Genomic DNA, 17,034 nt, shown 5'->3' with positions numbered 1-17,034 from the left:
ATTTTCTGTAAAGATTTGAATCTACTATAAGCATCAGATTTTGGTTTGCACTCCAAAATGCGTTTCTTTTTCTTTTTTTTTTTTTTTTTTTAATTTGCTGATGGACACTTAAAAAAAAAATACCTTTAGGGGTAAATCTAGTCTGAGAAGTATAGGTTGTGTGTGCTTTAAATAGAAGGTTGTTTTTCAACCACAAACTAAACTATAGCTTACTTCCCTAAAATATATCTTACTAGAAGAAAAAATAAAAGACCTTTGTAATAGAATAGTGAGGAAAAGATGGTAAAGTCTCTTTGTTATAGAATTAAATGTATAATTTTCTTCATCATTAAAAAACAGATCTTTCCTTGTTATTAGCACAATCAAATCACAAAATCGTAAATATTATTGTAAAGGTTAAATGTAATTATCTAATAAGTTATATTTAATTACTAAAAATACCTTTATATTTAACAGCCAGGCAGAAAAAAAAATAGTACAATCTCCATATAAACTGAAAGAACACACATTTCTATAATTTCAGAGATCCTGGAAGTTTTCACCATTTAAACTTGGAATACATATTTGAGCATTCACTTAAATCTACGCTGTCAACACATTCGTAAATATGCTGATTTCAGGATGAAAGTTTAAAGCACCTAAGAGGAGGAGTGAAAATGCATTAACTATGTTTTTTCCTTCTCCAAATATTAAACTGCAAATAAGCACTTCCCAGAAAATCCCTGAATACATAATATATTTTTATGGCTTAGTGTTTTTTTTTTTCTTCCTTTCAGTTATGATAGTGATGCTGAATTCAGGACATATGGATATTTACACAATCCATAAACAGGACTGAGAAAAATGTAGCTCCAAGGTTATCTCTACTGTATAGCCTAAGTGTTCTGTTTTCCAGTTATTTACGGATGAACTCGACACAACATTCTTGGTTGTGACATCAGAGTCTGTAAATTGTCAGTCTTAAATTCGCAGGCTTAGGTTTATCTTGCCATAGGCGTTCTGCTGGGTCACAATACCAGGGCTGCGCTTGGGGCCTGCGTGGTGCAGGCCTGAGTGAGGAGGTCTGCGGGGCTCTCAGCTGGAGCGCGTGGATCCCGGTGCACCCGCGCACACGCCACCTGTTTGAGGTGGAAGAGACACTGACGCAGCCTGGGCTTTTCGAGCTTCGGGCTGAGGTCTTGGCACCCAGCACAGTCCGCTGCTCCTCCGGTGTGTGCAGGCACCTAGAAGTCCGCCGGTCGGATCATCATGGTTGTGCCCTTGAGCGAGTAGCCTGAGCCTTTCCAGTAGTACCACTTAATGCCGTTGAACTTATTTGTGTTCTGCCTCTGCGGGTAGTACATTCCGTTCAAGTTGGAGGGGCCGCATGCATCAAACCACCAGCCTGTGAAAGTAAGACGCAGAAGGAATTAGGAACTTGGTAACCCTAACTCCATCTCAGCATGGCCTTAGAAACACTTGACTAATCCTCCAGTCGCATTCCGTGCATTTTAAGTGGACTCATGCAAATATTCGTGCATAAAGAGTGTGCCGCACTGACAGATGAGCAGTAAGGTCTCCAGCCTTACCCAAGTTAAATCCTAGCTCCACATGGCAGAGGTTCTTACGGGCTGCTTTGCTCCCTTCCCCGCGTGAGTGTGGAAAGACCATCACCCATAGACGTGCATGGCACGTCTTCCCTGGTCCCGATGTGGTGACTACCAGAGTACGATGGAAGGCACGGATAAGTCATAACACTGAAGAATTGTTGGATGACTCTCAGTGGATTCCAACAACTTAGTGGGCCAGACTATTCAGCTTCCCTCCTCCTACCAGACATTTTTTTTTTTTTAATGACTCCAAATTTTAACTACTCAGGGGAGCTAGATGAAAGAAAATCATCTTTAAGTCCTAGAGACAAAAAGGAGATTTAAACCTATTGTGGTTTGCTCGGTAAAGTGAGGGAGCTGCCTGGTGCAGCAGCAGGGGCAGGGCATGGGTCCCACAGCTACACCTAAATGGCCACACTTGGGGTTTTAATGCTCTTCCCTAGAAACAGGAGTGGGCCCCAAGCCCTGGTTTTCAGGGAAAAGGAATGATCTAGATCTACATAGTCTAAATAAATTTTAGAAACATTGTGTTGCAAGTACACATGCAGTATGATGCCATTTATGTAAGATTTTAGAATATGGGGGAAAAAACAACTGTTACTAATATCTGCATACCTAGTGAAATAAATAACTAATGTGAATAAGCCTGAATTCACTGGTCACCCCAGGGGCAGGTATTGACAGGACAGCTTCAGTTATATCTGTGTAGTTTTATTTCTTTAAACAAAAAAATATTTTAATGTAGTGATTATATTTATTATATTTACATATTGGACTGTGACCAATTATTTCATCCAGTTACAATTCATGACTTGAGCTGATTCACATTAATGTTCACTTGATAGGACATTTGTGCATGTTATTTAGAATCCTTCAAAATATTCAGGGATATTACGGATTTATAGATCCGTTCTGTTCTGGAGCCTGTTGGCTGACGTAACTATAGAATTTGCTGTCCGTGCAAAAATATAGCTGATCTGATCGTCAGGCTGGTTACCCTGGGCCCAGACCACGGGTTGGAACCTGATTTCCTTATGGTCAGGACGGCTCCACTTCTCTCTTGGGCTGTGTTTTTCTCCCCAGTTTCTTTCCCACTTCTACTCTCAGCCCTAAATCTTGATTTGAGTAAATAAATATATTGTTTCCTTGGTTATTAATGCATTTCTCCTACTCTCTTGAGTAGTTCATGACATATGGGTGGTCTGAAAACCACCGCCCTGTCGAGTGGACAGCTGGGCTCAGTGTGGGAATGGCAGATGGGAAAAAAGGATTTGGTACATTTGGTCCCCCCAGCCCACCCCTTTTCCCCTTATTGTTGACTTCAAAAAGGATGATTATGGTAGAATGAGGGAGATAGCAGCTTTTCCACAATCAATATAACAGGTTTCTCTCACTGAAATAATCATTGAAAAACTATGGCTGATAGAAACCCTGTGTTGCCAAGATAGATTATGTGGATACCTATAAATAAATTATCTGAAAAGCCATAGGACTGATTTTTTTGTAATGGATTCTAATTCTTTCAGTGTTATTTTAAAGACATGAAAATTACTGAGTTTCAAACTATTCTCATAAGTAAATCCTTTCTGTGGGCACCTGGGTGGCTCAGTGGCTGAGCGTCTGCCTTTGGCTCAGGTGGTGACCCCGGGGTCCTGGGATCGAGTCCCCACATTGGGCTCCCGACAGGGAGCCTCTTCTCCCTCTGTCTGTGTCTCTAGCTCTCTCTCTGTGTCTCATGAATAAATAAATGAATAAATAAAAATCCTTTCTCTTGACCGTAAATGATTCTTAACTGGAATGCAAACACATGATAAGCTTAGATCTTGTTTATGTAGTTACCTTATATTTGTCAAATAAATTGACAACAGCTCTTACCTTTGTCTTTCCTGGGTGAGTAATGAATGAATTTTTGGTAATAGAATTTATGGCCTTTACAAATTAAACCCTGCTAACTTCCTGTTTGCCTTCACATTCAGTTTGTCCTGTCGGCAGAATTTTCGTTGCTGGTTTAAGTCTTTCAGTATTTTTAAGAACTCGCTTGATAGCATTTGTCAAGCTTTTTTTCTTGTCTCAGTCACAATTAACTAGTTCTGGCCATTCAATTCTTAAACTTTTAGAAATTAGAAGGGTGGATTTTCTAGCAGTTGGTTCCTGTCCTTGAGCTCTTAAATGTTGCTGGATACTAATCTGGCCATTTTAAGTGACTGTTAAAATAGTCTCTTGCTTCTGGGTGTGGTTTCCATTTTTATTTTTTAAAGCAGTCTGATATGAAAGGTAGGGAGCAAGGAGAGCATGAGAATAAACACATTAATTTAAATTGGACAACTGTTTTAACTTGGCACACTTAAAAAAAATCAGGTTAATTAGTATCTCTGTGTTTGTAAGTATTTGCTGTGTATAAATGAATCTCTAAAGAAAGAGAACGGCAAATTCCGTGTTTTGAACAGTGAGTTATTAATTAGAAACACTTTTGTGTTAATGAATCTAGGTCACTGTTTCAGTCGCTGTTTTGAATTTTAACCTTTTTAATAAAGTAAAATGAAATTAAAGCATGGCTCTGACATCTGCTACTCAACGTGCATAAGCTCAAGAGAGCTTGCTGGCTATCAGATGTTTCTCTCTGTGCCAGAGTGAGGTCCTGAAGAGACACAGTTGGCCTGCTGACAATTCTAGCTCAACATCACATTCTTAAGACTCAACAGTCTGAAAAAGTGAAAAACAAATCTCCCTACATCTAGTAAGTCTATTTATGAAATGTGGACATTGTCACCAATCACAAGTTCAAGTCCAAATGGCCAACCTTTCACTCTATGAAATTCTTCCTTGCCAAAACAAATAGGAAGAGAGAAAAGTCATCCCACCTCCTGTGAGCATTTGTGAACATTTGCAAATACATTTGTCGTTGTCTGCATCCTTTGTGCTAAAATCATTTCCTGGTTGGCTTATGCTGCTTATTTTGCCGGCCGTCCCTGTAAGTCCTTTAAGGTGAATCCTGCAAGCATGCAAAGAAAAAAAGAAAAGAAAAGAACGTAATTGGCTTGGGCTGTTGATTTACCGTAGTGGAAAATTTTTTATAATGAAGAATTCCATTCTGCAGATACGCGTTCTGTACTGGTTGGTGTACTAATGCACACTCCCGACAAAATATTTTTGTACTGGTATAAACAGGAACCAACTTATCATCAAATCCTTAGGCAATGAGGAATGTTTTCGTGAAATCTTCAGCTCATCTCACTTACACAAGCATTAGCAGGGGCTTCAGGGCCCTTTCATTTATTTCCCTGCTGTTTTCAGATAAACAGAAGAGGGGAAAATACAATGTGAAAGCGTCCTCTTTCCAGGTCTCCCGGCATCATCCATACAGAAATGAGAGCCCTGAGAAGATGAGACAACTTCAGGCATCATTATTTTCAGTGGAGTGGTAGGGATGGGAAGCCTTGTAGGCACAGAAGGATCATTGAATTTGGAATAGAAATCTATAGAACTGTATAGAAAATACATCCTCATTTCTATATGGTATTGTAATAAACTTGCTGGATATTGAGAAAGGAATAAACGTAATGTTAAGTTAGACACCAGATAATAGCCCGTACTTTTAGAAGATTGCCAAAATCTGGCTTGCATCAGTGATCTGGGTGCCAAGGAGAGAGGTAGAAGGGAAAGAGAAAGTGTGTTAACACTGCTTCAAGAAGGCCCATTGGCAGATTGGCACAGTACAGCCCAGAGGAGGGTTTTTCACAGGCCCGTGTGTGGCTGTGTAGGATGTGATGTTACCGTGTTGGCAATGGAGGATGGTAGTGGGCGAGCCCAGCTGGTTGAGTCTTCGTGACCTGGGGATCCTATAAAACAAAACCCTGCAACGTCTGAGGGAGAATTTTACCTCAGGTCCCCAAAATGATACTCTTCTCTTGCTGACCACTTCCTTGAAATGATTATATAAATTCCAGGCATCCGTATTGGAACAGAGGGTAGGGAAGAGAGGGAAGGTTCGCTGGGGACTGTCTCTAACCAGACTGTGCCAGGCACTTTCATGGATGTGTTCGTGGAGCGCATGCACCAGCCTTGAGAGGCAGGCATTCCTCCTGTTTTTATATATCAAATTGTTGAGATTTGAGATAGATGAATCCGGTGCAAATTCTAGCTCTACCACACTCCTAACTCCTGTGTTATGGTTCTACCCTGGTAGACACTTACCAGGAATGTTTGTTTATTGAGAGAATGGTTCTGAAAAGATGGGAGTACAGAGCATGCCAAGAGGAGTTCCATAAATTTTTGGTTCTAAGGCTACTTTAGCGTTACTGACATAGATTTAAGATTGTTTTTAGTATTGTAGCTCTAGAACCCCCATCATAAGGCATCATAAATTTCTGAATTTCAGTGTTCTCAACGTTTCAAAAACGACCCTGGCCCCTAGCACAGTCTCTCATTACCTGCTGCAAAACATTTATATTCATTCTACTCATCTTTGGGATTTTGAAACGCTTTGGTTTCTTTCCAGGCCCTTCTCGTTAATCATAGATAGCATCCAGATAAACCACTCTACTTGTCCTTCCCCCTTTCCAGCCTCTTCTCTCCTTTACAACAATGTCAGTTCTCATGGGACTCATTAAACCTCCATGAAGGCGAGCAGAATCAGAGAGAACGCCATCTTTTCTTTGTGTTTCTGAGAAGGGCTGTATCATTTTTAGATCCTTCTATTATATGGCCCCCTGGTTTATAGTGGGTTTCTTTTAAATTTGGTTCTTAAGAATAACCACATCCTTGAAATTGCTTTACGTTGGTTATCAGTTGACTTTATAGAGGAGTGGAGTGAAAGAAACAATGCCAGCATTGAATAATGAAATCTGAACATTTGTATAGAGCTGCCACCAGTCTTTAAGGTTTAATATAGTATCAAATAGTTTTTAGTTTTAGTAAAAAAAAAAAATAAATAAAAAATAAAAAAAAATTCTGTCGATGCATTTATCCTTTCCCTTTGACATTTATTTTTTGGTTTTCCAGCATTTGGGGAACATTTCTTTTGGGGAAAAAACTCAACTCCATGGCTACAAACAGTGGCATTCTGAGACCCCTGTGTATTGCTCAGCCATGTCACCGCCTGCTTGTCACCACCATGTTTTTCTGGGACAATCATTGTTTCGATGTAGTATCTGCCCTACACTGCCAAGTAAATTAAACTGAGCTTTAAATGAATGTGTGCTTTTTTAAATGGCATATCCCAAAACTGATCGCATTTCTAAAGGAAGTATCTGTTAAAAACTATCTCAGTTTAAAACATTTTTATAATGTCAGCATACAAGGGTAATGACCCATTTTGTAAAATCTCCTTATATAAACAGTCTAATCCTTAATTTTTGTGTTTCTTGCTTTCTTTCTTTCCTTCTTCTTCTTCTTTTTTTTTTTTTTAATTCCTCTGTTGTAGATTCCTAACTGTTGCCAGTTGAAACAATATTTAGCTTGGAGGTAAAACAATGACCAACCACTCGTGTCTAAAAATTCATTGAAGTTTTGATCTCTTTGGAGTCAACTTGGAGCTGCAGGGAGGCCCAAACATCTATCTTTTCATTCATCTGCGTCCTTCTCTCTTCAAGGGAGCCCTGCTCTTTCTGTGATGAGAACCGATGGGCTCTGTCTCACTGACTTTTCAGAAGTCATGTCATTACTTGTTGTACTGTCTCATTACCTGTCTTCAAAACTTTCAAAATTTTGACCCTCCCGTTTATAAAGCAGTAGCTGTTTTTCTGTGCTCTTCATTGTAGATTCCACCCCAAAGAAGCCAGCTCAGGGACTTGGAAATCATGCGTATTTTCTAAGCTGTTCAGTTTGGATTTTCTGTGGTGCAGAGGGGCTGAATTGGGCATGAATGACATGTAGGTGGGACTCGAGGCCCCACAAGGACTGTTTCCTGCGATGTTCGGTGGAACTTTATTTCTGACTCGAGTGTAGATGTTTTCATGATGTGCATGCCTGTGCTCTTCAGACTCCTGCAGGCCTGTGTTGGTGATTGAACAATTCTTCAGTGCCTCCTGAGACCAATTCCTGCGGTGCCACCTGGCACATGATCTCACTGTTCTCCCTGCGGCGTCGCACATGGGTTTCCAAGTACCTCTGTCCGTGATACCACGCGCAGGTAGGTGCTTTTACCCTACCTGCCGTGAGGTCACTCGTCAGGCACCGGTCTCTCAATGCCTGTGCTGCTCTCCGCCTCTACTCTCACGGTGCTTTATAGCCAGAAACTAAATTCTGAGTCAAGGATGCCCATGCTTTTCTTGGAACATTCAGGATAAGCGCCGCCAAATGCGTGGGGCAAGACAAACACTAAGGGAGTGCTGTGACTCGGCTGTTGTTTCTATGGTGGAAAGTAAAGGAGTTGCATGACTAACCCACCTAAGTCTGCCACTTTTAGACTTGGTAACTCACCCTGATTTGGGGATGGAACTTGACAATTGAGTGTGCTTTAACTGCAGAAAGATAGATTTAACTGTTAAAACCTTCTGAAAGAAAACCGTCTAGTCACAGATATACCCTCCATTGTGACATCGGCATGACTTTTTATAATATGGACACAACCTTTACATGTTCTACAAATACTTGTTGAATGCCTGTTATGTGCCAGGCTTTGAGGATACAAGACAGAGACAGCAAACAAGATGCTGTCCTCGTGAAGTTCCCCTCATATGGTTAAAACCAAAGTTAGAATCTTCAGACTAGAGGAGCTTCCCGAAAGGCAACATGGAATGCTGAGGAACGAGAGGTTTCCTCCGTTTAAGGTATCCTCACAGTACTTCTGATCCTGGTCGATGCAGTGGGGCTCTGACTTTCTGGAATGCTCACCCAGCAAATCTATTAATGTTTTCCAGTTACACACAACTCACCTGTAATTGAGTTCTTCACCGGAGAGATAGAAATGTTCATACAGCGAGTACGCCTCGTTTCCCTCCCAGTCCTTAAGGTGTATTTTAAGCACATATGGCTGTTGATTGGTCACTTGGAAAACAAACTCATTTCCCAGCCAGTGTTCGCCAGAAGGGTTCCCAAATCCCTATAATCCAAGTTGTAAAATTCAATCACCTCATTTATTTTTTTTCTTCACTTATTTGAAATCAATAGTCAATCAGTTTAAATACTTCCCTGTTCTCTGAAAGTTTGAGGTGTTCTATATAAGAAAGTAGATTTTTCCAAAGGTCAGTTTTTTTAAAAAAAGACAAGCTTCTACTGGAAGAAAATTAGTACTAGAGTAATTAGAACTACTTGGGGAAATCACCAATAGAAACATGAGTGTAAACAGCTCAGTTTATTGACATGTGAAGCTCTGTGAAACTGTTGGCTTACCGAAAAACGCTGAGCCTGCCATTAAAAATAAGCCTCACACTTGCATGCCTCTGTTTTGATATATAGTTTACTTTACATTGACAGGGTCATTCGTTAGTGGGGAGACTGAAACAACAGTTAAAAGGAACGTTTTGATAACAAAAATTGTCAACAGTCATTGGTTAGTTTTGGATTTGTGGTGCAGGGCCTGCAGATCTTGAAAGTTAGTTTTCAGAAAGAAAATTATTTTCAGATGGCTTAAAGAATATTCATACCACTTTATATTCTTTCCAAGTCCTCTGAAAATCAACACTGCCATCTTCACGCCGCTGAATGACCGTCCACCCACCTCCAGAGGTTTCCATGTCGCAGTATGCCTGCCAATGGGAAGTGCACAATTACTGCGTGGGAAACACCAGTGACTCAGGTCTGCATCTGAACTCACAGAAACAAGACACATGTGGATACCTATAATATGACTTGTGCTGATAGGGTTCCCCAGGGTAAATCTTTGTGGTCCTCCAAGAAGCAGATGGTTTTAAATAAATTGAAAACCAGGAGTTTAAAATGATGATGAAAAATAAACAGTAATATAACACGATTTCAGCATCGATGAGAATATGACTTTCTTGTCATCGTCTCTTCTAGGCTAAAGACCCACCCCAATCGCTGACCCAAAAATCGCTGTTTCTTAGAGATTTATTGCAATTGGGACATCTTGGTGGATTGGTTCCAAACCTCATCTCCAACCTGCAAAAATCTACCAGCTGGTGTTCACAACTCTAGAGACCTTTATGATAGTTGTCAGTCCCTATCAACTCCATAGAGAGTTGGGTAGAAAGAGTACTTTTGCACTGTAGGGTTTCCAAGACTCCTGTTATGTTATGCTGTGGGGTTACGAGGTTCTTCCACGTGGGATAAAAGTCAGATTTCTCGGTTCGACCTTCAGTGTGAGAGATCTGAGGCTCCTGTGTACCCAGGGTGGTGTATGTGACCTGAGTGTCTCCTGGTAGCTCTACCCCTCAGATCATGACTTCAAGCTTCTTTGCACTTTGCTCACTGCCCATGGTATTTCTCTTCCTAGCTCTTTTTAGTTTTTGCTTTCAAACTGGCTTGGTGGGTTTAAACTTTGTTCAGAACACAGAATTCTGTCTTGGGCCAGGAGCATGCATGCTCACTTTCCACTCAGCTGGAGTTTTATTATGAAATTAGAAACTCCTGCAAATAAGATTACATAAATAGTTTTAAATAATGAGATTAGAGTAGAACAAAAAATTCTTCCAGAAAGTTCAGATAAATTTTCCTATGGCATACAAGGTATTAAATACGAAAGTTATCATTCAAAACCAATTAGAAATAGTCTTCCTCGGCTGTCTTCCTCAGTCTTTTTTTGGGAAATAATGGAGAAAATTTTGGCAGAGTAAGTTTAAATGTGAACTCTTCTGCATTTGCGAGTTAAAATCTTCAACAATGGGGGATAAAAGAGAAGCAAGAGCATACCTAGACCTAGTGTTTCATTTTCAATGCCTTGCCTGATGTCTCATTGCTAACGGGACAGAGAGCTGCCCTTGGAACCCAGAACCCTCTTCTCCAGCAGATTTCTCTCCACTGCTCTTCCCATCTCTCTCCACAAAGGTCCCTTGGCCCATATTGCTTTCCCTGATGATCCTCACATTTGGGAGCACATGTTCCATTAAAGAAGATTGCGTTTCTTAAGGATAAAATGATTTCCCCATTTTAAATTAACCAGACAAATAATATTGACCTGCCTAAGGTGACCCCTTATTATCTCCCTGCGTTGATATTATTATTATTATTAATTATCTTGCTATCATTGCTGCGCACCACTCTGTTCCAAGTACTGCACTGGGTACCCTGCATATATTATCAGTAATCCTGAAGCACTTCTGCTGTGATAGTGTAATTTTGCATTTCTGAAAGGAGAAAAGATTTAGTGAAAAGATTCAGTAAAGTTAATTTGACCAGAGTCATTCAGCTGTTAGGTGGAATACAGGACTCGAGTAAGGTCTCATTCTGTACCTTTTAAAAAAAAAAATAAAAAAAAAAATAAAAAAAAAAAAAACCATAGTAGACTGCCAGAAACAAAGAAACTTGACCCTTTTGTTAATAGGCCAGAACTGCCCTCAACGCGGCTCCAACTTGAAATCAGTTCATGAATAATACTGCCTCTTATTTGCCTGTGGTCCACCCAATGATCAGTACTGCTCACTTCTCTCAGTATGTCTCCTAAAAGAAAATTAGTTTAGTAAACTAGCTGAGTAAGCTATACTGGCTTGAGGAGTTATGTGTGTACAGACAAGTTACTTCCTCTGTATCCTAAATGGCATGCTGGTGGGTGGAAAGACCGGATATGGTTTTTAGCGAGCCTATCCTTGTTCCCAGAATATTTGATTTTTTGCTGTCAACATCACCATCATCGAGTATCATGAACACTTAAATCAGAGAAGTGGTTTGTCTTGGTGTGAAAATCTGAGTCCAGACTGGACATTTCCACCGCCCATGTGAAAATGGGTTGAGCTGCACTATTCCCTAACTCCACCAGGGACAAGGAGGAGATGATTAGGACGTTTCCTTAATGTCTCTTTGTTCCTCTTAAAAAGAAAAAAGAACAAAGAGTTCATAGAAACTAAAGTATCATGGTTAACTGAGTCGTGAAACTTTCAGAGGAAGATAGTGTTCAAAGAGAGTTGTCCACGTAGCCAGAGGGCACTGAGTGAAAATGATGAAATGGATTATCTCAGGATCAGGAAAGCAGACTTCCTCAGAGAATGCCCAAGACCTCACCGCTCCAGCTACGACCAACCCCAGGGCAGCTAATGCTTTTGTTAGCACACTATTGCATGGTTCAGGGACCTGATAGCTTGCTCTCTAAAACTTGAAGTCTTTTAGTGGATGATGCTTGATTTAAGTGTCATGCTTCGGCTCTGAGGCCATGGTGAATGGCTGATGAAACAGTAATGACACAGATAAACACCAGGAGACAGATACCCTGTGAAATTTAGGGAAATGAAATTATTACATCTCTGACCAGCAGAAACAAACTCAAATGCCCTTGATGCAGTTTTTGTTTTTATCTTTTGCAGAAACATAATGATTTTTTCAAAAATAAAGTTGAAATACGTAAGCCCCTTTGGAAAAGGTCAGCCCAAAGATGTCTTGAACGCACTTTTCCTGAGTTAGATGAAACAGGGCAAAGATGGCTGCAGAGATGTCATGCAGAGAAGCCATCTCATAGTCCTTGGGGGCAGTCAAAATGGTAAACAGTTCACAGTTATCAATAGCTGGTTAAGTAGTAAGACCTGTCCTAAGAGCTGATGGCCATGGTCACCTCAAAATCGCTCTGTCAGACTGTGGTGACTTCATCGTGTTACAGATTAGGAAACTGAGGCCTCACACAGGGTAAATGATGGGCCTCAGAGGCACAAATTGGCAGAGCCAGAATTTAAACACCCGTCTCTCAGGCTTTCTCTCCCTTGATCAGATGGTGAATTCCAGGGTCTCAAGTCTGGAAGGAAATCTAGAAATCACTTAATCTGGACCATTTATTTTAGAGATGAGAAACTTGAGGTTTGGTAGGATTGTTGTTCCCCGCTGTGCACATGAGTTATTTTTACTGCAAATGTTTAAAAGAAACATAAATCCTAAGGTTGCCAACCATGACCGGAGATTCACGTTGACCCACAATGCTCTACATTTTCCTCTTGCTGTAGAACATTTCAGAGGCCATTGGCTTTGACATGGGGCTCTGGGGTGGGAGCATTGCACTGAGTCACGGAAACATTTATAGAGCAGTTGGTTGGTGCTGTGTGATCGGCGATTGCCCTCTGGATTTGCAAAAACATTCACACTGCGCTGATATCCTCTCTCCTCCTCCTGTCGCCACTCCTGTCCCCATTTCTTTGGGCCAAGAAGAGACCAACATCTGGTGACAGATAGTAGTATCCGAAGGATTGTTATGAAAACCAGATTGCAAAGGGGATTGAGAGTCTTCATACAGGATCTGTTCATTATTTTCTCATCTGTAGCAGACTATTTATGTTTTTTTTTTTTTTTCCTCCCCACTAATGCATTGCTTCTAGGGCACTCAGGGACATTAACTGATTTCCAAGGTTGATTTAAAGCAGCATGAATGAATTAGAAGGGTTTTCTTTGGAAAGTATTGTCTTGAATAGCACAATATTTATCTTTTAAATTCATAATCAAAGTATATGTTACTGTTTCAAATTCTATGTCCCTAAACCCTTAATGCTTAGATTTTGAAAGTGCTTTTTCTTATTAGCATTTTAAATACTGAGGATCTTACTGAGTTCAAAGAGATAATAGTTCTAGGAACCTCTAAAATTTCCATTTTTATATAGTATCGATGGCTTTTTCTGTAATTGTTTACATTGGTTTAACTTGTAACAGTTACAGTTAGATGCAGACATATTTGTAAACAGTTAATATAAATACAGTCCTCTGATAATTATATAACACTTCACACTGAATCTCCTGTATTATTTTACCTTCTCAAACCTCTGTGAGAAGCCACATTGAAATATTCCCTGGGGGGTGTGATTCCCCCCCCCCCCCCACCCCTCATCTAATGCTAAGGGTCTCCCAGAGCAACTTCAGGAGCCGTGCTCACTGAGTAATCCAAAATACTAAGGCAAGTTCTGGCTGTTGATTCACTTTCCCCAAAGTAATTGAGCTTATGCCTTGAAATAAACTCCAAATACTTGAGGAGAAAATGAGCCTCTCTCTTTGACGGTATGTTTTAAGGTATGTTTTAAGTCTTCCAGCCTATGTTAGGTGGGGTAAGAGTAGCAAACCCCAGCGATCCTCATGGGGTGACCTGCAGACTCCTGGGGGGTCCCTGAGGCCCTCGCTGCCAGCCACAGGGCTGACACTGTTTCCTTAGTGTCACTGTAATGACACTAAGACGTTTTTGGCCTTCGACACTGTGACAGCATCCACACCGTTGGTACAGAACCTCCGGTGGGGGGACCTGCCAGCACCTCAATGAATCAAGGGAATGGAGCATGTTATATTTGAGTCACTATATGCTTCAGCCACACCCTCGCAACTGGGAAAAAAAATAAGTCAATTTCGCTTTGGGACATCCTTGACAAAGCAGGAAAAATCATTAATTGTATTGAGTCTCTACTGCTGAGTACGTGCCCTCTTACAAGCTATCTAATGAAATGTGAACTGTCTATAAATCACTTTTGCAAAACAGGGTACCATGGTTGTGTCAGAGAAAAACTTTTTTGTGGCTGTTTTAGTTGTGAGCTAAATGAGACTTTTTTTTTTTTTTTTTTTTTTTTTGGTGGAATTACCAATGCTACTTGAAATAACAATTGAAAAACAAACTAGTTGTTTATTTGAACTCTAGTATTCGGAGAATGTTTTCTTTAAAAGTAATGAAATGAATGACACTTGAGGGAAAACGATGGACAGTATGATTAAGTTAAATGCAAGGAGAAGAGGAATTAGATGTCTTCTGATGATAAGATAGAAATCTCTACATCATTGACATGCCCAGTCAGTATCTGTGTGCAGTGGCTAGACTTGGAGTCCTTGGCAAGTACTCCGTGTGGGGTAGACGCTTGGTACATGTTTGTTGCTTTGCTTTGCATGAAGTTGGGAAAGGTCTGGGTGTGTAAACTACAATGTGGTTCCTCTGCTTCTAAAATAGTGTGTTTACAGCCAGAAAGTTGAAACCAGGACACTAACCACCATACCTTTATCTCCTCTGTGGAATTAGGGAATGTTAGCGTATAGATGCCATTGGTTGTCAGTCCTGACTTGAATACTTCTGCACAGTCTCTGTAAATGATCTGCTCTTCCTTAGCAACAAAGGTGTCCTTAGGTGCTTTAAAAAAAAATAGGAAAGCATTTAAAGAGAGTTCATGGAAAGATACAAGTTTATTATTTTGAAATGCACTTAAGTTTTATTACATTTGAATTCTTATAATAAGTAAAAAGGACACATCAGTTTTTATCCTTTCCAAAAACATTACTCCTTTAGTCTGTTCTGCATTAGTTCTCAAAGATTATCACCAGTAATCCATACTTCTTTTTTTTACCATCAACATGTAATGCAAGTACTTTGCAATTAGCCATAGTAAACAATTACTTAAAAAAAAAATCTTCCACCTTGACTAGAATCACATACAGTTATTGCAAAAGAACAACAACAAATAAAGAACGTACAGTGTCCCCTCTACAGTGGCTGCGGGGCATATCCCGTCAGCCATGATCCTATCCAGGCTGTGGATGTGTTTTCTCCTTTTTTTAAAAAGTCAGTATCTGAGGTCAAGTCTTGATACATTTCTTTAGACTATTGGGTAAGGACCTTAAGTATTCTTTGTATTTTAAGCAACCGTCCCATTATAGTTTGTGTTCAAGAGGAGCCATTAATTTATCTTTGTCTTTGAAATTCTAAATCTAAAAATCCTTCAAATTTTTACTCTGCTGTCAACATTTAGATTTCCCAATCCTTTTTACCATAAAAAAGTGTGTGTGTGTGTGTGTGTGTGTGTGTGTGTGTGTGTGTGTGTTCTTGCAGGTATTTGTATTCATTCTGGAGACGCACCAGAGCATAGGCATATAGCACAAATGTGTGGGTAGGTATAACAAGTGGACAGAGGTTCTATCTTCACATCACCTTGAGACATATGGGAAAAGGAAACCCTTTTCTGTTACCCTCTCTCCTGTGCCGTTTTTTTTCTGCCGAGATTTGAGCTGCATGATTTTCTCTACTTTGGCTCACCAGAGCTAACACCTCACATTATCTCGTTCCCACTAGATGTCAGATGATTGCCTTTTCCTTCTCTATGGATGTGAAAAAGTACTTTTTTCTAAATGATAAGAGAGTGAATCTCCAGTTGGAAGGCAGGTATTGGCAACTGGCCCTCTGGTGTCAATCCTGCCACTTATCATCAAGAATGGGTGATTTTTATTCATTTCCTTGTCTAAGTGTTTCTGTTAAAATTGGGATAACTGCATGACTCGAGGGTGATGTGAAAATGTACTATTTTTTTGTGAAAATGAAGAATATCTTCACGTGATTCATATGTAAATGTATCTATGTCAAAAGAATCGAGTTTTAAAGGACATTAGGAAATAAATCATAGTAAGAACTAGAATCAATTCGTTTTAGAAAAAGAAAACATAAAATGGAAATCCCACATAGATTATATACCACATTTCTAAGTAATGACTGAAGATGCCTCTCTTCCTCCCTCTCAAATACAAGAGAAATTGAAAGGTAAAACAGTAATAAAGTAGGCACAATATATCTAAGGATGAGCTGAGAGAAGGGAACCGACATCCACGTTGTCATGAATGGCAAGATTTAATTATTTTTAATGGCTGAATAATATTCCATTGTATATATGTATATGTATACTTTTATATATATTTCACATCTTCTTTATTTATTCATCTATCTATAGACACTTGGCAGCTTCCTTAATCTGGCTTTTGTGAATAATGCTGCAGTAAACATAGAGGTGCATATATCTTTTTGGATTAGTGCTTTTGCATTCTTTGGGTAAATAATCAGGAGTAGAATCACTTCCTCCTTTTTAATTGGTTCTGTGTTGAGACCCTATAAAGCTTTTGTATGAAACATGTAAGAGAAATAGTCCTTTTCTGAACGATAACATTTTTTTTTTTAGAAATTTGAGAATTTCACTTACTAATTAGTGGCAATGAAAATGGAAGAAAAATGATATGTAAACTTGACTTACATTTTGATGGTGATATCATAGTCAATAAACTATGAACTGTCTCCATCAGATCATGTTGCTGCTTCTGGAGAACCGAATTATTCACTGTGGCGGTCACTAACTGTTTTTCTAGTTCTTCAATGATGGAGTTTTGCTTGGATACTAACACCTGGAGCTGATCTTTCTCTTCTTTTATTGACCGTAGTTGAACTATATGCTTGTCTTCCATGTCTAGTACTTTCTTTTCCAGGAAACTTGTAAAGGGAAATAATTATTAGTTTAGTGAAGGGTTTTCTGATTGCTTTGTAGACATTGAGTCAGTTTCATAATTCTTATGTAATTTTTAATATTTATTGAATTTCTGTTTCTCCAAGACACTCTGTGAAAATGTTAAAGGA

The 17,034-nt window shown here is 39.6% G+C and overlaps 2 protein-coding genes across 2 annotated transcripts in view; one reads left to right on the top strand and one right to left on the bottom strand.

Annotated features, from left to right (window-relative positions):
- The window catches only part of MCPH1 (microcephalin 1), a 233,188-nt gene that overhangs the window by 107,706 nt on the left and 108,448 nt on the right, over positions 1–17,034 (top strand).
- The window catches only part of ANGPT2 (angiopoietin 2), a 53,106-nt gene continuing 36,840 nt past the window's right edge, over positions 769–17,034 (bottom strand). The window contains 6 exon segments of the mRNA NM_001048126.1: positions 769–1,384; positions 4,451–4,581; positions 8,465–8,631; positions 9,176–9,277; positions 14,645–14,775; positions 16,658–16,890. Of these exon segments, the coding sequence (NP_001041591.1) occupies positions 1,224–1,384; positions 4,451–4,581; positions 8,465–8,631; positions 9,176–9,277; positions 14,645–14,775; positions 16,658–16,890 (925 nt within the window). The 3' untranslated portion in view covers positions 769–1,223.

The sequence above is a fragment of the Canis lupus genome, chromosome 16 (assembly GCF_011100685.1).
Source record: "Canis lupus familiaris isolate Mischka breed German Shepherd chromosome 16, alternate assembly UU_Cfam_GSD_1.0, whole genome shotgun sequence".
Taxonomy (NCBI): Eukaryota; Metazoa; Chordata; class Mammalia; order Carnivora; family Canidae; genus Canis; species Canis lupus.
Note: the sequence above shows the minus strand (reverse complement) of the source record. Positions and strands in the feature narration are given on the sequence as shown.